Below are 23,124 nucleotides of genomic sequence, written 5' to 3' on the forward strand. Positions count from 1 at the left end.
ATATGCAATCATGTGGTATGTAAATAACTTTCTGTAAATAACGTATATTACCATGATGTCACATTAATAAATGATATCATAGATATTGTGTCAGAGTACCTTACTCTCTCATTCCCAACAAGGACATTAGGAGAAATCTGGGCTTTGTTTACTGCCTTGATGTTAACTCCAATTAAGATGCAATGGTATGGTTCAATATACTGATTGCTGTGTTTCTCCCAATTTTAAGTTTATTTTTTTTGTCAATAGCTCAGGCTTGTAGAGTTGGCAGATCGTTGGATTTGTGGGAGGCCATTGCTTTTTTTTGGAAGTGGGGCTCTCACTCACATCGGGATCTTTTGTTTCATTCTCTGGATATTTGGGCATACGGACATCTTCGCTGCCATCACTAGTCGGAAGCCCTTCGGTTTTGCTCCAGCAATTTGGTGGACATAATGGTCTCTTGGAGGCTAGTTTCCATTTTTTCTCTTCAGAGAATTTTGGCATTTGAGCTCCTATGGCATGATGGTCCACTTGGCCCACTTGTGGTTGCGCCGATGAATTGTGGATTGGGGTAGTCTGTGCTTGTCTGTGCAGTGCCGACTTGGCAATGTTCAAGGCATGCACTTGTGATGTTCCATCAAATGACCATCCTTAAGATGGCCACTTGGGGGTGGTTGTTCGATGGAGCACAGACACAAATATTGTTGTGGGTGTGTGCCATGTGGCGGCTGTATGCATGATCATGTCAAAGTTCCATGGGTGGGTTCTGATTGTCTCAGTCTGTGGTTCATTGGTGTGGTTGCATATGGGTTGAGCGAACCATGGGCATTATTGTGCCATGAGAATTTGGATGTTGGGAGAGTGGCGGTTTGTGTTCTGTGAGTTGTTGGAGTAGGGCTGGAGGGTTTTTTGGCCAGTGCTGGCAGGGCAGTAAGTATGGTTGCATGCTTGAGAATCCAGAAAGGGAGGTGGAAGATCTTGATGCAGATGCTGTCTGGGTTTTTCCCTTTCCAGAGGGTCTGTGGTCTCTTGTGAGTCTGGGGTTTTGCTGGCTCCACGGGTTTGAGTGACTGGAGATTTTGGTGTTATTTATGAAAAAAGAGAGGTAATATGGAATGGAATATAATAGGGAATTTGGAATTGTGAGAAGCATGGGGGCCAGTATGTTGACTATATTGTTTATTGTTGGATATACATTGGGAAAGTGTGCTAGTAGTGTGGTGATTTATCAACTCTAGTCATGAAACACTTTACACGTAAAAAGGAAGAGCAAGTTTGCTTACCGTAAACTGTGTTTTCCGTAGATAGCAGATGAATTAGCCATGCTGTCTGGGACGTCCTCCAGGCGGCTAGGTGGCGGAGCTCTCTTAGAACACAGAGTCTTTTCGTGCAGTATTTATTTATTTGAAAACTTTTTATGCCTGCTTGGATTCTCCCCCGCTTCCCCCATCCTCCTCAGTCCGTATTTATTTATTTAAAAAATTTTCTATACCGTCGTTAAGTTAAATACCATCACAACGGTTTACAGAAGGGCACGATAAAGAGAAATATGGGTGGTATAGATTACAAATTACTCGTGTGCCATCATAGTACGGTAACAATGTAAAATAATAAACTAGGTGTGTAAATTAAATCTGATTGTTAGGAACAAATTAGGCAGTTTGATTTTAACATTAATATGCTTATGTAGGTTACTAAAAACTTGTAGCCTGGTGCATCCTTATCGCTCAACTATTTTTCTCCCAGCAACTGAAAGGTAGATAGAACTGTCCGGAGAGGCGAGAGGGTCAGCATGTCTAATTCAACTGCTATCTACGGAAAACACAGTTTACAGTAAGCAAACTTGCTCTTTTCCCGTAGATAAGCAGCATGAATTAGCCATGCTGTCTGGGAGTCCCCAGCTGATGTATTGAGCACAAGTTCCTGATCATATCCCAATGATGAGTTGAGGTAGTACACCCAAGACAGTAAAAAGAAAGGGGACAGTTATCTCTGTTGACTTGCAGCATTAAGACAAGCCTGCTGCAAGGATTCTTCTGTCCATGTGTGCGTCAGCTGCCGTGTGTTTGTCCAAACAGTAGTGAGCCGTAAACGTGTGCAGCGATAACCAGGTGGTGGCTCTGCAAATGTCTGGAATGGGCACCTCATGAAGGTGAGCTATGGAAGCAGCCATGGCACGGACCTGGTGAGCTTTAGGGGAGGCTGGCAAGGTCTCCACTTATTTCTTATAGCAGAACTGTATGCAGTTTGATATCCAAGACGAAAGGGTTCTTTTGGAAACCAAATGTCCTGGCACGTTGGGGTTGAATGAGACAAAGAGTGGGAGGCTCTGTGTTCAGCGTGCTTGCGACGTTTATAGTAAGCAAGTGCCCGCTTGCAATCCAATGTGTGTAGCTTACACTCTGCCTTGTCTCGATGTTGAGACATTGCCCCCACCTTCTCCAGAAACTTTGAATAAGACAAGTCTTCCGGAGGATCAGAGGGGTAACCCTGTTGGAGGATCCCGGTGATGTGGACGGTTGGGGGGGGAAGGAGGGGGCGGGGAGGGACAGATCCACAAGAGGAGGAGATGGCAGAGGTTGGCCAGGGGAAGGCACTGAGCTGAGGCTGTCCTGTGGGGATGGGGGAGCTTCCAATGGTGTTCCTGCCAAATGTCCACTTTGCCGCTCCGACACGAATATGTAAACAAGCCACACTCTGGGAGAGAGGTGCTGCCGCTGACGCCTGCCACCGTAAGCACATCCAATAATATCGGCACATAAACACCTTCGTACTCCTGAGTGAATGAGAGGCAGGGGCACCACTGCCCGTATATGTTTTCCAAGGTCTGTTTAATAATCAGCTGTTGTAGAGTCTTAATTAAGACAGGGATATTTATTAATTAAAACACGACACAAGTTGAGCCCCTGATGTAGCCCCATTGAAAGAGGGCAAAACTCGGCCAGAGTCGGGCTTGTTTACATATTCGTGTTGCTGCTCAATAAAGAAATCCTGTTTGGACATCTGGCTGCTAATCCTGTTTTGTTGCCCTCACGGCTTTGTTAGACAGCCTTCCTTGCTGTTTCTTCAGTCCTTCACTTTGCCGCTCCACCATCGAAAGAAACAGAGATAGGATAAGAGAGATTTGGGATATCACCAACAAGGCCAAGGTGACTTGAGGGGGCACAGGTTGTCCATGTGGCTCGCTGGGTGGAAGTGCCAGATCCCTGGGGGAGCCCTAGGAGGAAATCGTAGCTAGTAGTATATTAGTGTTCTGATCTCTGGGCAACTGCGTGAGGGGACTTTTGTGCCTCTTTTATGAAGGCTCTTGAAGGCCCGGTTCTCCTTGACGTGGAAGAAGCATGCGTAGTGGCTGGAGAGGAGGGTGCCACGTCCGAATCTACAACCAGTAGAGGGGAAGGTTCCCTGGGCCATTTGTGTCCTGTAATGTGCTTCTTTGGTGTCTTAGCTAGTGAATGAGTCTATGGCGTCAGTGCCTGAATACCCAGGGCAGAAACTTTGAAAATCCTCGAGGTGACCTGCCAGCTTGCGATCCTGGAGATCTTTCAACAATGCCGCTCTGGCCACAGGGATGGTAGTCCGCTTTGTGACCACTGAAACGGATGCATCCACTTTTGGAACACGCAACAGTTCCAAAATGTCTTCTGGAAGAGGGTAGAGCTTATCCATGGCTCAGCCAACCTTGAGACCAATCTCTGGAGTATCCGACTCCCAGGCCATCATTTGCTGCAGCATGGAGTGGAGAGGAAAAGTTTGAGTGGGGCCCTGCATCCCCGCTAAGACAGGGTCCACAGGAGCCGCTGCAATCCCCAACTCCTGCAAAACATGCAGGATTAGGGAGGCCAGTTCCTCCCGATGGAATAGGGGATCACTTTACGGTCGTCACCCTCAACTGAGGGGAGAACACCAGGCTCACGTCCGGGGTTCAGGCCCTTGGAGAGTGGTCCACCTGAACCTCCTCCTGATCGGACTTGTCCGACTCTACATCCTGGGAAACGCAACATCCTGCAGGAGTATGAATCGTCTGGATTTGCATCGCCGCTGGCAGATCCTCCTTCCTGGCCACCTTTCCCAGGTGGGACCTCGGGAACCTGATCAACTGGAAAGCCCCTCTTCAGAGCACCACTTGCCAAGAAGGCCTGGTACATTTAAAATGGTGAACTCAGAGGAAAAACAGACTGGCTCCCTAGAGACCCTTCCCAGGGTACTGGGGCCCCCATCAGAACACCCTCCGGCATCCCCCTGGGCCTCATCGGAGCAAAAATCAGCTGGAGAGTGCTGGAGGAAAATCCCAGAATCCCCTCCCCCTACTACTCTTGCCTCTGCCACGCGAAATGTGTCCAAAATGAACACTGTTCCCGCACTGAGAGGGAACGGATCACCCTGCACATCAGAGGCAGTAATGGCTCTACCAGGGCCAAACTGCTGCGCCACAACCAGCGCAGATGTGCTCGGGGAAGGCTTCCCTCTGGGGAGACAACAACTGCAGCAATTGGCTGAATCACGGCCCGAAAAACTCTCCCCGCAGCTAGAGCAACGGCTTGAGCGGAGCATGCCATTGCCGATGGAGCCACTTGACCAAATGCAGACCTGCCCGGGAAGAATGGGGAAAAGACGCCCAACAAGACTCACCGCTGACCGAAGAATTGCGCCGCGGCCCTGAAGAAGCAGCCTTCATGCTGCCGGCAAACACTGCCGCCCACTCTGACTGCCTGTGCTCTGTGTCTGGTTTTTTTTTTTTTTTTCTTTTAACTTCAGGCAGGCAGAACAATTAAAGACAGAGGCTAAGAAGGCGGTGGAGGGGGGGGTGGGGAGGAACTGGACCACCAGCTCTCACCCTCGTACCCCAAAGGAGCTAAAGAGGAGGTTCCCAAACCTTGCTCGTCCCTTGCCTGCAACCAGGGAGGATGGTCCCACCAGGACCTAACTACTCCCCAGGAGGCCGCTGCATCCATAGGACTTCTGTTTTGTTTGGGTTTTTTTTAAGAAAAGCTTGGGTCAGAACCACATGTTTTGTATCACCTTCATCTGCTGGAGACAGAGAAATACTGAGGAGCAGCAGGTGGCACACCAGCTTAAGAGAGGGCACTCTCAAAGTTTTTCTCTGACTCCATCTGCTGTAAGAGAGGCAAAACCCAGTACATGTCTGGACTGATCCAGATATGTACAGGGAACTGTTTTTGCATTAATGCGCTGCATATGAGTCTGGCTTTTACTGGTTTCCAGTCCAGATTTTTGTCTGCATCTTACTATTTATACTCTGTGGCTTGCATTGAGGTAATCTGCTAGCTGGGAAACCGCCTTGTAACTGTTGAGTTGAAGGATATTCTGATTTTGCTAGAGACTGGGATCCATGATTGAAAGGGCTCCTTGGGTGCTAAAAATGATGGCACTTAAGCCTGCTGGATACTAAAATGCCTGCAGCAAGTGGTGGGGATTTGATTGCTGTATCGAAGAACTCCAAGGGAGACCCCACCCCACGCTGATCTACCCTCCAGTCCTCTCTGCACTCAATAACTTATAATGTGGCCCCAGCACACAAAAGTTTGCCCATCTCGGACATAAGCTATATCAGTAAAAATAAGGGTCACAAAATGAAACTCCAGGCCAGCGGGGGGGGGGGGGGGGGGGGGGCGACGACGACGACTCTGAACCAATGTCAGGAAATATTTATTCACAGAGAAGGTGGTAGATGCCTGGAATGCCCTTCTGGAAGAGATGAAGGCAAAAACAGTCAAAGAATTCTAAAGGACATGGGATAAACACTGTGGACCCCTAAAAGTTAGAGGATGGGAAAGAAGAAAAGGGTGCCTGGGGGTAAGTTGCTGGTGCGGCGGTTATTATCCTTAATCAATAAGCCTCAATACTTTTGATGCAACTGCAACATTGCTCTCCACATCAACAGCAGGAGAAAAAGGAGAACTGAATTAAAAACAACCAAGGACCCCAACTTTTACAGCTTGGCGGACAGATAAGCATGGGGGTAAACCTGCATGGAGCAGCAGTTACTACTCAACAGAAAGCATATGATTACTACTCTTAACCAATAAGCCTTGATGCTTTTAACGCAACATCATTCTCTGCTTTGATGGCGGGGGTGGGAAAGAAGAGGAATTGGATTCAGACAAGCAACATGAGTCCTAATTTATGGTCTGGGGTATTGATACACACACAAAAGAGAAAAACGCAATGCACTGCTTCTACAGACAAGTCTGTAAGCAAAGCATGTCAAACAGCACTGTCTGAATTTTCAAGAAGGCTCATATCCCAGTAAAAATGTTAATAGCAATACATTTTTTTTGTATGTTACCATAAGGCTTGGAGATAACTGCTACCTTTAAGAGAAACATGGGCGTAAACTGCACAGCACAGCAGATACTACAATAAGCAGCTTACTGGGCAGACTGGATGGACCAGTTGGTCTTTTTCTGCCGTCATTACTGTTATTATGTTACTATCTACAGGACATGAATCACAAGTTGTGGGCAGAAGCAAAACCTAATAATGAAGAGTTTAGGTGTTTTTAGCTAATAATGACTAACTAGGCTACAGGTGGCACCCACTGGAACCTGCTAGTTTATATCAAGAACACACTATGATTCCCCCAGAAGACGTAACTGTTAACATTCCAGGCAGGTGGCAGAAAAACTTTAAAACTCTTACTGCAACCTCTGCAAAGGAGCAAGTCCCATCTCAGCAAACAACCATGACTGGGGAATATAAGTAGAGGTAATGTGTGAGCAGCATATCAGAGGACAGACACAGTCACTGCTGCTGTTACTCAGACCTCTTTACACCACTTAAAAAAAAAAAAAGAATGGAAAGAACACATCACAAAACTAGCCAAAGAGTAATATTTATTGAATTCTTGTTACCATTTGCATTGATTTTTTGTGGCCAGGTCCGAATATCTTTTTTAAAAGTTGCATACACACCAGATAGTGTGGGAATATCCCCTTTTATGATAGTAGGTATTTGGCAAAACCTGAATTTTAGTCATAATTCTCCTCTCAGGCCCAAAAACCTATGATTCAATATATTTTTGAGAAGTACAGACTAGACAAAGTCCTGCATAAGGCCATGCACTCTTCCATCCTGCAGCCTAACTAGTAGCTTACTTAACAGCAGCACTTAGCCTTACTGTTTTTGTTTTATTTTGTTTTTAAATCAAAGAATCAAGCTACTACTGCAGAGATAGCCACCTCCAGTCCTTAAAGGTCACAAACTAGGGTTGTTTTTCAGGATATTCACAATGATCATGCATATTCATTGTGGACATCCTCAAATCCAACACTGGTTTGTGGCTCTTCAGAACCATAGCTGGCCGCTTTTGTACTACAATGTGGCATTTAACATGTCTTCATATTCAGTGAGTTTGGATCACACTATGATAGGTCACAAAAAATTGCCAATGTAGTAAGATGAAACTCTAGCAATCAATTTGTTAAAGTATATTTCTCAAGCAGAATAAGTGAAAAAATCTCTCTGATCAGTAAATGGCCCAGAACCACCTACTGGGTTTTGCAACCATCAAGTAGTAATATGATCTAGCTTACCTTTCTAAATATGATTACCACCACATCAAAGCTGACAAGTATGAAATTTTAAATTAAACTTACTTGCGTGTTTGTCTGCCAGTGAGATAAGTGTTGCCGATATATCTCTTCTTCTGTAGAAACATACCACCTTTGCTTCCACATTTCCATTGGCAGTCTATTAAAAAAAAAAAAAGAAAAAAGAAAAATAGGGTTTTCTTAGCATTAACACCGCAATACTTCCCCATGACAGAAATCTCATATTTCAGTAGAAACATTAGCATGTATCTAAACATTATATAAATAAAAATGTGCGAACAAAAGGCAGAATAATTAAACAGTCTTGATAAACTTACTTTAAGATTTCCAACAGAGAAAGGTACTGAAGTAACAGTATTAATGCTCAAAGTATGAAGTATCTTGATATCTTAAAATATTCAGTAAATCATGACAGGCTATGCGTTGATAAAGTGGAGAACTGTAACATAGGTAAAGGACTCCATGACTTCAACCTTAATAGTGAAACAAAATATTGGTCTATTATTGGCACCATAAAATGGCTGAAATGCAGGAAAGAATGCTTACCTATAACAAGTGCTCTCTGAAGGCAAACAGTTAATTAAGTCACACTTATGGGTCTCCCAAGTTAAGAATTTACTTCATCAAAAAAGGGAGAAAAGAAGCAATAAGAACTGCTCATGGGTGGGAAATAGGTTTAGTGGGAAAATGCCTCTTTTTCAGTTTGTTTGTTGTTTTTTTAAAGCAGGAAAAAGGATTTGAAATTATAAAATGGGACCTAGAAGGGATGGTGTTTGTGCTCCATAGCCTCTTTAATGGATAGAGCCTGACTGTCCAAACCTATTCTGCCTGGAGACTGTCAAAATAGTAAAAGGAGGTCAATATTCAAAATTAAACATTTAAATGGCTAATTTTTAGGTAGATAAATAACATGGAGTTAGATGGATGACCTGCCAGTTAGATGGATAGCTTGTGAGTTATCCATCTAAATGGCTTTGAATATTGACCTCAAGATGTAAAGCAAGTTTGCTTACTGTAAACTGTATTTTCCATAGATAGCAGGCTGAATTAGCGACAATCTAGGGGTGACATCGAGCAGCAGAGAGTGGACATGTCTCTCCAAGCCAGCAGAGCATGTGCAGGAGTTCCCGGACAGATGTTGCCTCAGAGCCTCAGTCTGCAAAGCTAAGCAGGCACGTGGTCGACTCTTCAGAGAGGAGGGCAGGCATCCCATGGCTAATTCATACTATCTATGGAAAATATCGTTTACAGTAAGCAAACTTGCATTTTCCATCGATAAACAAGTTAATTAGCCATGATCTGTCGAGAGTCCCAAGCTGAGGGTCACAACGGAGCATTTACTTAGTAAGCAAGCAACCAGGACTCCACTGTAGAGAGTAGGCTACTGTGAGAACCCATTATGCAGTGCTACCTTTCCCACTGCACTGTCAGAGGCTGAAAAACTGTCTAGACAGTAGCAAGATGTGAATGTATGTACCAGATGGCAGCTTTGCATGTATATATTCCAGAGATACTTCTCATAAGTGGGTGAAGGAGAAGGAGGCCATAGCTCACTTCTGATGAGCCTTGACCAAATTTGCAAGATCTAGTCCTGCTGTGGAATAGCAATGTTGGATGCAGTTCGTAATTCAGTTTGACAAAGTATATTTTGAGAAATCTACGCCAAGTCTATTGGGATTATAAAAGACCAACAGTTGAGATGTTTGATGATGAGAACCCTTATAATAAGCCAAGGTTTAAAATTATTTTTCACTGTCGTGAGCATGCAGTTTGGGAAAAATGTGGGAAGTGGAGACTATGTGGGAAGAAATTTGGGATGTGCGCAAAAGAACCATTTTATCCTGAAAAAACTGGAGGAAAGGTAAGTAATGCACCAGAGAGCCTGTAGTTAGTCAATGCTGCAAGCGGAGAGATGATTAGCAACTAAAAAAAAAAAGAGTAGTCTCCTTCCAGGTAAGGGGCTTAAGTAAATCAGTGTCCAATGGTTCAAAGGGTGGTCCAGAGAACAAAGCCAATCTCCTTGTTGAAGGAGTGAGAGCATTATGCCTAAGGATACCATTCTGAACTTTTCTCTTTTTAGAAATTTGTTGAGATTCCTGAGGTCCAGTATAGGACGAAGGCCTCCGGTTTTCTTTGGAATGAGGAAATAACGGGAGTAGAATCCTCTGCCCTGCTGGGCCCAGGGTACTTTCTCGACTGCCCTGACGCTCAGAAGGGTGGATAATTCTATTTGAAGGTGAAGAATGTGATCTTCGCTGAGATGAGAAGGTTTTGGTGGAAAATCTGGAGGGATTGAATTGAAATTGAGATGGTATCCTTTGTGGATGATAGACAGGACCCATTGGTCCGACGTTATCGATGTCCAATTGATGTAAAATTTTTGTAGTCTGCCCCCTACTGGTAGCGTTGGGTAAGGGTTGGCATGTGGGCTCTGTTCTCCGGATGTAATCTCAAAAACCAGTGGCAGATCCAGTTTGAGGGGCTGGTGCTGGTCTTGGAGCTCTTTGCTGTCGCTGTTGAGGTCTTTGCTGAGATCTAGGAGGTCTCAGTCTAGACGATGGGGGGGGTAGTATTTTTGCTGACTGAAGAAGGGCCTTCTGGTATCCCTTCGTGATGGTAGTCTGGCAGAATGTGTAGAAGGGTCATGTGGCAGTGTGGATAACTGCCGCAGTGTTTCTGTATGCTCCCGTAGTTGGGAAACAGCATCCTGGACTTTTGAACCAAACAGGTTATCCCCCAGGCAGGCAAGATCAACCAGCTTGTCTTGTACCTCTGGTCTTAAATCGGATGCTTTAAGCCAGGCCCAGCGTCTTGCAGCAATGCCGGATGCAGCCACTCGTGAGGCGGTGTCATAACTGTCATATGCGGCTCGTACTTCGTGTTTGCCCACATTAAAACCCTTATTTATAACAGCCTGTGCAGCTTCTTGATACTGTGCAGGCAAAGATGGCACAAACTCTTCCATTTGCTTCCACAAGTTTCTGTAGTATTGTGTCATATACAAATGGTATGCTGATATTTTGGAATTCAGCATTGCTCCTTGGTACACTTTGCGGCCCAGCTGGTCAAGGAACCTATTGTCTTTCCCTGGAGGGATTGAGGAATGGGCTCTTGTCCGTCAAGATTTCTTTTGGGCCGATTCCACAACCACAGAGTGGTGGGGAAGCTGTGTTTTTTGGTATGCAGAGGAAGGTTGTACCAAATAAGTAGACTCTATGCGCTTGTTTACTGCAGGGACTGAACAAGGGTGTTCCCAAAGACGTTGTTGTAGTTGTAACAGAATGTCGTGGACAGGTATGGCGAGAGTGTGCTTAGGGGGATCAACAAATTGAAGCACTTCTAGAGTTTGTTGCCTATTATCTTGTTCGGTATGTAACTGAAAAGGAATATTATCTGCCATTTCTTGTACAAATGACTGGAATGTAAAATCTTCCGGTGGTGACTGCTTTGTAGCAGGTGGCGGAGATGGATCCGACATAAAATCCTCTGATGATGGTTCGGAATCCGTGTCAGACCAGGAATCATATTGAGTTGGTTGATGAGGTGGTGTTGCCTTTTGAGTAGGATGTATCCCAGAGGGTCCTGGTAAAGGATCATCTGATGAAGAATGTTCAGGTGGTACATCTTCTGGTGCGGTTGGTAAAGAAGATAGTAAGTCCGTATACCTTTTGGTAATAATATCCTGTAAGGACCTATCTTCAGAGATTGGTCTTTTTGTTAGCAATGATGCTCTCTTAGTGGATGACAGAGTGAATTACCTTTTTGTGAAGGTATGGTATGGTGGGAGCAGTGGTGTACAGAGGTAGTGATCTTGACATCAATGACATAGTTGTCGTTGAGGTAGGGAGGAATGAGAATTCTGAGATTGGTATTCTCGAAGTGACTGATGTTGATGGAGGCATCGAAGAAGTGACAGGCATCGACAATGGTTGCATTATCGGTAGTATAGATGATATAGTACCGAGAGATGGTATCGACGGTCCCGCCGGCATCGGTGATGGCGCCGGAAGTTGCTTTTGTAATGCATCCAATACTAATTTTTGAACAAGGGATGTGAAATCCGGTGGAGTCGTTATCGGTGAAGGCGATGTTGACGTCGAGGGTAACGCAGGCATCGAGGTTGGAGTTCCGACGACTTTAGGTCTTTTCGCTAACGGTTCTGTCGATGGTGGAATCGACGATGGTCGACGGTGCTTGTGCTTATGTTTTTGCTTAGATTCTAACACTGACCTGATCGATGCGGAGGACGGTGTCTGTGACGGCACATCCCCCGAACTCTCGACATGTTTTTTCTTACGTAGAAGCTTTTTAGTTACTCCTGTAGGTGAAGACTTGGTCGAAGTCGATGGCGCTGGTAATAATTGTAGTTGGAAAACCTGGGCCATCTTCTCCCGTCTGAGTTTTCGACCCTTTGGGGTCATTTGTTGGCACTGAGAACATTATGAAATTTCATATTTCTCTCCTAAGCAGATCACACATTCGGTATGCGGATCTGTAACGGACATGGTCCGATTACAAGAACATTTCTTGAACCCGGAGGCCATGTTGAAAAAACCGACAACCGTCGATGGGAAGTCTGAGAAAAAAAAATCACCAATATAATGAGAAGTCTGAGAAAAATGTTTGTCACCGTCCGGTTCCAAACAGGAATAAGATCCGATGTGGGAAAAACTTTGAAGTTTTAATTAACTTTTTTAGTAAATTTTGTGAGGAGACTCACGGGGCTCCGACGACCGCGGTGCTAATGGGCACACGCAAAAACGAAGACTGGAGTGAGACCTCTGTGGCAGGAAATATCATGGCATGCCGGGCATGCTCAGTAGCCTCAGGCAGCCAGTCAAAAGTTTATAGAAACTTTGACAGAAGTTTTCCCGCGTTCGGGCTCCGTCGGTGACGTCACCCATATGTGAGGACTAGCATCCTGCTTGTCCTGGGATAAGATCTGTGACCAACAGACACCCGTTCTTCACAGCTGTGCAGCCCACAAGTCTACCCCCCCCCCCCCCCAACACACACACACACTCACACAGGGCATTAAGGAACTCAAAAAACAACAGGATTACAGTGGGCTCCGGTAGAATTTGTATCACGTGACACATACAAAACGCCTTCTCTGTATTAGATATTGAAGAAGCTCTTGCGAAAGAGATTGAAGTGTTACCTGAAAAGAAAGAAGAAACCCAATGCATACAGAAATTCCATAATACAATCAGTAACCAAAGGAAAAAGCTCATTGTGCTGGGTGACTGTCAGAGACACTAATCTGGGAACTCCTAGCGAGGGAAACACTACAGTTAAAAGCCTCCCAGGATCATCGGCCAGTAGAAATGCTATTCAAATAGTCAAAGTGATCAAAAAAGAAAGCAAAGACTCTAAAGTTGATTTTATCATCCATCTGGGAACCAACGACCTTGCTAGAAACAGCATCCAAGCGGTACAGAGAGATTTCCAGTCTCTAGTGAAGCAGATTAGTCACATGGCGACAACCATCGCCTTTTCAGAAGTGTTACCTGTTCAGGGAAAGGGGAAGAAAAGGCTAAGCCATATTAATAACTTCAATGTATGGCTCAAATCCTGGTGTAAGCAAAGTTTTGGATTTATTGGGGGCCGGGGCCGTGTATGGAACAATAAAAAGCTATATGTCAAAGATGGCTTACATCTGTCTGTAAGTCACACACAAAAGAAGAGCTTATCTTTCTATAATTATTTTTTTCAACATTCTATTTATGTAACCACTTATTTAACAACTATCTAGACCAGGGGTGGGCAATTCCGGTCCTCGAGGGCTGCAAACCTGTCGGGTTTTCAGGATATCCTTAATGAATATGCATGAGAGAGACCTGCATACACACTGCCTCAGTTGTATGCAAATCTATTTCATGCATATTCATTAGGGGTATCCTGAAAACCCGACTGGTTTGCAGCCCTCGAGGACCGGACTTGCTCACCCCTGATCTAGACAATTAAAATCTATTTAACTCACACATTCAACACACATTTCACATATTTAAAAAGGGCTCCAGGGGCGATCCGGGAAACTACAGACCAGTTAGCCTGACTTCAGTGCCAGGAAAAATAGTGGAAAGTGTTCTAAACATCAAAATCACAGAACATATAGAAAGACATGGTTTAATGGAACAAAGTCAGCATGGCTTTACCCAAGGCAAGTCTTGCCTCACAAATCTGCTTCACTTTTTTGAAAGAGTTAATTAACATGTGGATAAAGGTGAACCAGTAGATGTAGTATACTTGGATTTTCAGAAGGCGTTTGACAAAGCTCCTCATGAGAGGCTTCTAGGAAAAGTAAAAAGTCATGGGATAGGTGGCGATGTCCTTTCATGGATTGCAAACTGGCTAAAAGACAGAAAACAGAGACTAGGATTAAATGGACAATTTTCTCAGTGGAAGGGAGTGGGCAGTGGAGTGCCTCAGGGATCTGTATTGGGACCCTTATTTTCAAGATATTTATAAATGATCTGGAAAGAAATACGACGAGTGAGATAATCAAATTTGCAGATGATACAAAATTGTTCAGAGTAGTTAAATCAAAAGCAGATTGTGATAAATTGCAGGAAGACCTTGTGAGACTGGAAAATTAGGCATCAAAATGGCAGATGAAATTTAATGTGGATAAGTGCAAGGTGATGATTATAGGGAAAAGTAGCCCATGCTATAGTTACACTGTGTTAGGTTCCATATTTGGTGCTTCAACCCAAGAAAGAGATCTAGGCGTCATAGTGGATAACACATTGAAATCGTCGGTTCAGTGTACTGCGGCAGTCAAAAAAGCAAACAGAATATTGGGAATTATTAGAAAGTGAATGGTGAATAAAACGGAAAATGTAATAATGCCTCTGTATTGCTCCATGGTGAGACCGCACCTTGAATACTGTGTACAATTCTGGTCGCCACATCTCAGAAAATATATAATTGCGATGGAGAAGGTACAGAGAAGGGCTACCAAAATGATAAGGGGAATGGAACAGCTCCCCTATGAGGAAAGACTAAAGAAGTTAGGACTTTTCAGCTTGGAGAAGAGATGGCTGAGGGGGGATATGATAGAGGTGTTTAAAATCATGAGAGGTCTAGAACGGGTAGATATGAATCGGTTATTTACTCTTTCGGATAATAGAAAGACTAGGGGGCACTCCATGAAGTTAGCAGGTGGCACATTTAAAACTAATCAGAGAAAGTTCTTTTTTACTCAATGCACAATTAAACTCTGGAATTTGTTGCCAGAGGATGTGGTTAGTGCAGTTAGTATAGCTGTGTTTAGAAAAGGATTGGATAAGTTCTTGGAGGAGAAGTCCATTACCTGCTATTATTTAAGTTGACTTAGAAAATAGCCACTGCTATTACTAGCAACGGTAACATGGAATAGACTTTGTTTTTGGGTACTTGCCAGGTTCTTATGGCCTGGATTGGCCACTGTTGGAAACAGGATGCTGGGCTTGATGTACCCTTGGTCTGACCCAGTATGGCATGTTCTTATGTTCTTATAAAACCAAATAGGTACACATTTCAGACTTATTGTAATTCTTATAATTTCTTTAAGTCTGAAATGTGTACCTATTTGGTTTTATGGGAAATGTGTGTTGAATGTATGAGGGGGTGTGTGAGAGTTAGATATATTTTAATTGTCTAGATAGTTGTTAAATATGTGGTTGCATAAATAAAATGTTGAAAAAATAATTATAGAAAAATAAGCTCTTCTTTTGTGTGTGACTTACCTATTGTGTTAAAGAAGATTTGGTAATTTCTTCCCTTTGTGTTATACCAAAGGTTACATCTGTCTGTGGCAGGAAAAAGGATCCTAAGAGATAAATTCAAATCCTATGTCATAAGGCATTTAAACTAGAAGCTGGGGGTGGCAGAAAGAAATTAGCATGTCACCCCCCAAATACAAATGCAATGGAAAAGGGTGAAGTAGATAACAAAACTCAATTAAATAAGTCACAAAAGGAGTCCAAGAAAAGCAGTAACCTGAACGAGAAAAGCTGGAAAGCTATGAGCACAAATGCTCATAGTTTGGGCAATAAAATCCCAGATCTGCAATTGCTAATAGTGGAGGCAGACTTGGACGTTGTTGCTGTCACGGAGACGTGGCTCACGGAATCTCATGATTGGGATATGGCAATACCGGGCTATACTTATTAAGGAAGGACAGAGAGGACAGGAAAGGGGGAGGAGTGGCTCTTTATGTCAGAAACAATATCCACACGATGAATTAAGATAGACGCTACTATCAATTATATTTGACCATCATAATAGTCATCCTCGTATGGTTCTCTGACCTTAGTACTCTGCCTTATATTTAATCATCGGTCAATGATGAAGATGATATTTGTTTTATATTTTTTTTTAAATGCTTTTGAAACCAAATACCAATTCCCAGTGTAATCAAACGTTAAACTTAGCTTAAGATTTGACACGGGTCCATGTTTCGAACAAAATTCATTCTTTGTCAAGGGCGTTATCAGCGTTGTTGGCGGATGGATTAGAAGGTAAAGTTTGGCTTTTTGCGGATGATACTAAGATCTGCAACAGAGTGGACACGCCGGAATGAGTGGAAAGAATGAGTGGAAAGAATGAGACGGGATTTAAGGAAGCTGGAAGAGTGGTTGAAGATATGGCAGCTGAGATTCAATGCCAAGAAGTGCAGAGTCATACATATGGGATGTGGAAATCCGAAAGAACTGTATTTGATGGGGGGTGAAAGGCTGATGTGCACGGAGCAGGAAAGAGACCTTGGGGTGATAGTGTCTAATGATCTGAAGTCGTCGAAACAATATGACAAGGCGATAGCTAAAGCCAGAAGAATGCTAGGCTGCATAGAGAGAGGAATATCTAGTAAGAGAAAGGAAGTGATGGAATACTGTGTTCAGTTCTGGAGACCGTATCTCCAAAGGGACAGAGACAGGATGGAGGTGGTCCAGAGAAGGGCGACCAAAAAGGTGGATGGTCTTCACAAAATGACTTATGAGGAGAGATTGAAGAACCTAAATATGTACACCCTGGAGAAGAGGAGGAGCAGGGGTGATATGATACAGACTTTCATATACTTGAAAGGTTTTAATGATCCATGGTCAACAACATACCTTTTACATTGGAAAAAAAAAATCAGTAGAACAAGGGATCACGATTTGAAGCTCCAGGGAGGAAGACTCAGAACCAATGTCAGGAAGTATTTCTTCAAGGAGAGGGTGATGGATGCCTGGAATGCCCTTCTGGAGGAAGTGGTGAAGACAAACTGTGAAGGATTTCAAAGGGGCATGGGATAAACACTGTGGATCCATAAAGGCTAGAGGATGGGAATGAAGAGAAGAGCCATGGGTGTGGAGTACTGGAGTGGAAGCTACTACCTGATGATTACTACCCTTACTCAATAAGCCTTTGCACGGTTAATGCAACTCCAACATTGCTCTCTGCTTCAACTGCAAGGGGAAATATGGAAAAGAGGATTTGCATTCAGACAACAACCGACAAGGACTGAACTTCCAATCTGGATGAACAAATAAGAATGGGGGTAGTTTGCTTATTACGGCAGTTACTACGCTAAACCAATTAAGTCTGATACATTACTTTAAATGCTTATACAACACTGCTCTTTGCTTCAACGGTAGGGGGAAATGTGGAAAACGGGATTTACAGGCATTGATCTGTGCAGTCTGGGTAACCAAGCATCGGGGGTAACTTGCTTGATGCGGCGGTTACTACCCTTAACCATTAAGCCTTATGCTCACCTTTAATGAAACTCCAACATTACTCTCTGCATCAATGACAGGGGATGGAGGAAATTTGAATCAGTTACCAATAAGGGCCCTGAACTTGGTAGTTGATGAAACAGATAAGTATGGGAAAATAAGTGTGGGAGCTTGCTGGGCAGACTGGATGGGGCGATTGGTCTTTTTCTGCCGTCATTTCTATGTTAATACCTCTAGGGTCCAGCTGGTGTCTGAAGGCTCGACTCACAGCCTTTCCGCTACCATGTTCTCCATCCTGGCCAGGTACATGGCCTTGAGCATCATCCCATGGACAGGGCCCTCGACCAGATCTGGACCTCTTCCTGACCTGAGGTTCGATCCTGTGCTTCCCTGCTTGTTGACATATAGGAAAATTATGTTCTTACCTGATAATTTTCGTTCCTGTAGTACCTAGGATCAGTCCAGACTGCTGGGTTATGCCTCCCCTCCAGCAGATGGAGTCAGAGAGAAAACTGAAACACCCCCTAGATATACTGGGGCGCCACCTGCCATCCGTCAGTATAAAGTATAACAAAGCAGAAGAAAACAATCCTCCGCCAACTTAGCCACTAATAAACCATGGCAACTGTCTAGATCAAAAAGTTAAACACACCACTGCCAAAAAACTGGCAAACATGAACATAACTGGCAACAACAGAAGCACCCCCAAACCCCGAAGAGAAAAAGGAGTAGACACCTACCGTACTGAAATATGGAAACAGAACCGGCCAAGGAAGCGGACTCTCTGAACAGATAAGAACGGGCGGGCGTCTGGACTGATCCTAGGTACTACAGGAACGAAAATTATCAGGTAAGAACATAATTTTCCTTTCCCTGTACGTACCAGGATCAGTCCAGACTGCTGGGATGTACCCAAGCCGCCTCAAGTAGGGTGGGACCCAGAGAGTCCCGCTCGGATGACACTGCCACCAAAAACATCGGCAGATGGTCCCCAAACATCAAGCCGATAATGACGAGCGAAGGTATGCAAAGACTTCCAAGTGGCTGCACGGCAAATCTCCTGGCTAGAAACGAAGCGACTTTCCGCCCAGGAAGCCGCTTGAGCCCGTAGAGAATGCGCCTTGAGCCCATCAGGGACAGGCTTACCACAGCCAATGTACGTGGAAGCGATGGCACTCTTAAGCCAACGAGCAATAGTTGTCTTAGAGGCCTGTAGGCCCTTTCTGGGCCCCTGCCATTGAACAAACAAGTGATCCGACCTTCGAAACGCATTAGTGACCTCCAAATACCGTAGGAGAACACGCCGGACATCCAAACGCTTGAGATCGTGCCCATGCGAAGACTTCAGGTCCGCCGGAGAAAAAGATGGCAACTCCACCGTCTGGTTGACATGAAAGTCAGACACCACCTTCGGCAAAAAGGAAGGAACCGTACGCAGAGACACACCAGCCTCCGAGATACGTAAGAACGGCTCCCTGCAAGACAGAGCCTGTAACTCCGATACTCGCCGCGCAGACGCAATAGCCACGAGGAACACGGTTTTGAGCGTGAGATCCTTCAGCGAGGCCTGCTTGACAGGTTCAAAGGGGGCCTTGACAAGCCCCTTGAGCACCAAATTCAAATTCCAGGACGGACAAGGAGCCCTGAACGGGGGACGCAAGTTCCGAACGCCCCGCAAAAAACGAGCTATGTCCGGGTGAAGTGCAAGAGAGGACCCGTCCACGGAACCCCTCAAACACCCCAGAGCCGACACTTGAACCCTCAGAGAGCTATACGCCAACCCCTTCGTCAAGCCCGCTTGCAAAAATTGAAGAATATCTCCCACTGAGGCTCGGCGTGGCTGAATCTGAGAAGCAGCGCACCAGACGTCAAACACCTTCCAAACTCTGGCGTAGGTGAGCGTCGTGGAGGGCCTGCGCGCCCGCAAGAGGGTGGAAATGACAGATTCTGAGTATCCTTTTCTCCTTAACCGCCGCCTCTCATAAGCCAAGCCGCTAGACAGAAGCGGTCCGCTTGATCGAAAAAGACGGGTCCCTGCCGAAGCAGGTTCTGAAGGTGACCGAACCGCAGGGGACCGTCCTGCGCGAGATTGACGAGGTCCGCGAACCACGGTCTTCTTGGCCACTCCGGTGCCACCAGAATCACCGGACCACGATGAGATTCTATGCGTCTTAGCACCTTCCCGATGAGAGGCCACGGAGGAAACACATAGAGGAGGATGCGCCGAGGCCACGGAAGTACTAGAGCATCCACTCCCTCCGAGCCGTGGTCGCGCCTCCGACTGAAGAATCGCGCTGCCTGTGCATTCTGTCGAGTCGCCATCAGATCCAGATGCGGTATTCCCCATCGCCGAATGAGAGCCATGGCCTCGGCCGAGAGCTCCCACTCTCCGGGATCCAGGTATTTACGACTTAGATAGTCCGCTTGTACGTTGGCGACGCCCGCTATGTGGGTGGCCGCTATGCGGGACAGATGACGTTCCGCCCAGGACATTAACAGCGCCGCTTCGATCGCGACCGGCCGACTTCTCGTGCCGCCTTGACGGTTGATGTACGCGACTGTGGTTGCGTTGTCTGATAGAACTCGCACCGCCCGTCCCTGCACCAACGGAAGCAGGCGGCGCAAGGCCAGACGTACTGCTCTGGTCTCTAGACGGTTGATGGACCAAGAGGTCTGAAGCGGAGTCCACAGACCTTGTAGCGCTCGAGACTGACAGACTGCTCCCCAGCCCGTCAGACTGGCATCCGTCGTCACCACGATCCATAGGGGCGGCTCTAGGTCGACCCCCTGCAACAAATTGTCTGGTACTAACCACCAATCTAGACTGGAACGAGCCGGCTCCAACAGCGGCAATTGGACGCCGTAATCCTCCGATTTCTGGTCCCATCGTGATAGCAGAGCACGCTGTAAAGGACGCATATGCGCGAAAGCCCACGGCACCATTTCCAGAGTAGACACCATATGACCAATGACTTGTAAATAATCCCAGGCCGTAGGCAACGGGAGAGCTAGCAAGGTCCGGACCTGGACCATCAGGTTTTCTAGTCGCTGCTGAGTGAGGAATACCTTGCCCTCCAAGGTATCGAAACGCGCCCCCAAAAACTCCAGTTGCTGACTCGGGTTCAACTGGCTCTTCGCGAAGTTGACTACCCAACCTAAAGACTGAAGTTGTTGAACCACCGACTGGACCGCTCGTCGGCACTCCGCCTCCGACTTCGCCCGGATGAGCCAATCGTCCAAATAGGGATGCACCAGAACTCCTTGGCGCCGCAGATGAGCTGCAACCACCACCAGAACCTTGGTAAACACACTCGGGGCCGTGGCGAGCCCGAACAGAAGGGCGCAAAACTGGTAGTGTTCCCCCAAAACCTCGAAACGGAGGTACCTCTGGTGACGTTCCCTGATCCCGATATGGAGATACGCCTCGGCCAGATCCAAAGAAGCCAAAAATTCTCCCTTGTGGACGGCCGCAATGACAGACCTCAGCGTCTCCATCCGAAACCGGGGAACCCGCAAGACCTTGTTCACCCTTTTTAAATCCAAAATTGGGCGAAACGTACCCTCCTTCTTTGGGACCACAAAGTAAATGGAATACCGCCCTGTTCGGGTCTCCTCTGGAGGAACCGGCAGAATCGCCCCCAGCGACCGCAACCTTTGCACGGTGTGAGCGATGACCTGCCTCTTCTCCTGAGGCCCGCAGGGAGATACCATAAAAAGATCCCGGAGGGGCCGAGCAAACTCCAACTCGTAACCGTAATGAACGACGCCTAGGACCCACTGATCCGACGTGATCTTGACCCATTCCTCCCAAAACCGGGACAACCGGCCTCCGATGCGAGGGAGGGAGGAACGGGCCTGCGTACCTTCATTGCGAAGGCTTGTTGGTGGACGAGTTCTGCGAGAATCCCGGACGCTGTGGACGCCTACCTCGAAAGGACGGAGACCATGGCTGGGACCTAGGGCCCTGCTGTTTCTGTGGGAAAGAAGCTCCCCGTCCCATACGAAACCGGCGCTGACCTCGGAAACGGGACCGTACATTCCCAAAGGAACGAAAGGAGCGGGGCTTATCCTCCGGCAACTTATATACCTTGTTGTCCCCCAAGTCCTTAATGAGCTGATCTAATTCATCTCCAAACAGCAACTTTCCCTTGAAGGGAAGAGGCAAGGCGTGACTTAGACGAGGCATCCGCCGACCACCGTCTAAGCCAGAGCAACCGCCTCGCCGCAACCACCGATGACATCGTGCGGGCCGAGGTTCTCAACAAATCATACAAGGCATCAGCTGTGTAAGCAACCGCCGCCTCCACACAGTTAGCCTGCTCAGCCTCAGCTGGCGGGAGCTCCTGCGTGGTAAGCAACTGTTGTACCCAGCGGAGGGTAGCTCGCTGAACCATACTGCTACAGGCCGCCGCCCGGACTCCCAAGGCCGCTATCTCAAACATGCGCTTCAGTAGCACCTCCAACTTACGATCTTGGAGATCTTTCAAAGCTATCCCCCCTGTAACGGGTATGGTAGTATGCTTGACTACGGCAGTCACCGCAGAATCCACGGAAGGGACCTTAAGGATATCCAAAGAAGCTGCCGGCAGGGGATACAACTTATTCATTGCCCTGCTGACTCTCAAAGAGGCTTCTGGCACCTCCCATTCTTTGGATATGAGTTGTAAAACCTTGGCATGTAAGGGAAAAGTCTGCGGGGGAGCCCGCAGACCTGCCATAGCTATGTCCCCTGTAGAAGTGTCAGTGTCCTGCTGCGGGGCAGGGATCTCCAACTCCTTCAAAACATGAAGGATCAAAAAATTAAGTTCGTCCTTTCCAAACAGACGCAGGATCTCGGGGTCATCGCCTTCAAGCGTTCCCAGACCATCAGTGACCTCTGTCCCTGTGTCGTCCGGAGATCCTGCGCCATCCGGAGATCCTAGGGGGGGGTCCTGATCTCCGGAATCCCCTTTTTCCGCCAGGGAATAAAGTCTGGGAGCCCCCGAATCCGTCTTGCCCCGAGGTCCCGAACGGCCCCGCTCCGGCGAGACCCTGGGGACCTTAGGGGGAGGGGGTTCATCCGGCTCCCAACCTGCCTCTGCGTCTAAAAAAGCTTGGTGCATCAGCAAAACAAACTTCGATGAAAAAGGCACTTTCCTTTTTGAACCCCCCGGGGGCTGACCCCGAGGGGAAGGGGGCCGAGGGGCCTCCCCCTCCGATCCGCTGCGCGGGCTGACAGCAGGAAGAGAGATAGCAGAGAAATCCTCTTCCTCTGAAGCTGAATCAACAGGCTGCCGCGTGTTCAAAATGGCCGCCGGCTCCCTAACAGTGGGGGGCGGGGCTGAAGAACGCGCGGCAGCCAGGCTCCCCACACGCTCCGAAGAGGATCGCGAAACGGGACTGCGGGTTGCGCTCGGCCCCCGGGAGGGTCCCTCGCCCCCTGGGCTGCAATGGGAGCAGAGACCCTCCCTGGAGAGTCGCGCCCCCGCCTTGCCGCAGGCCGCGCAGGCCGAAGATCGAGGCATCCGGCGACAGGAAGGTAAGTAGCTGACAGAAAAACAGCCGGTGCGCGCCAAAATACTGTGAGTAGAAAAAAAAAAAAAAAGCCGGGTGAAGAAACTTCACCCCCTCCGGAGTCCCTGGTCCGCGCAGCAGGCTAGGGCTAGACTAGATCCCAGCCTGTCCCCAACAGGACTTACGGGTCTTGTATAAGATTTAAAATTAAAATTCTTACTTATCTTTTTTTTTTTTTTTTTTTTGAAGAAAAGAAAGTAGCCCTCGTCAGGCACAAGACCTGGGAACAATCAGATAGCAATGGGGGAGGGTGACCGGACCACCGGTAACTTTCCCCCCGACCAAAGGGACACAAACCCGGGAAAAGAAAA

General features: G+C 46.7%; 1 protein-coding gene across 11 annotated transcripts in view; it reads right to left on the reverse strand.

The window, feature by feature from the left end:
* MTA1 (metastasis associated 1) overlaps nt 1-23,124 on the reverse strand; it is an 885,916-nt gene that overhangs the window by 695,111 nt on the left and 167,681 nt on the right. For all 11 annotated transcript variants that reach the window (XM_029598824.1, XM_029598817.1, XM_029598815.1 and 8 more), the window contains one exon: nt 7,602-7,695. Coding sequence is in view for 10 of the 11 variants with exons in the window: in XM_029598817.1 (XP_029454677.1) it covers nt 7,602-7,695 (94 nt within the window). In the remaining variant the exon portion in view is untranslated. The remainder of the gene's footprint in view (nt 1-7,601; nt 7,696-23,124) is intronic.

This window comes from Rhinatrema bivittatum, chromosome 4, assembly GCF_901001135.1.
Source record: "Rhinatrema bivittatum chromosome 4, aRhiBiv1.1, whole genome shotgun sequence".
Taxonomy (NCBI): domain Eukaryota; kingdom Metazoa; phylum Chordata; class Amphibia; order Gymnophiona; family Rhinatrematidae; genus Rhinatrema; species Rhinatrema bivittatum.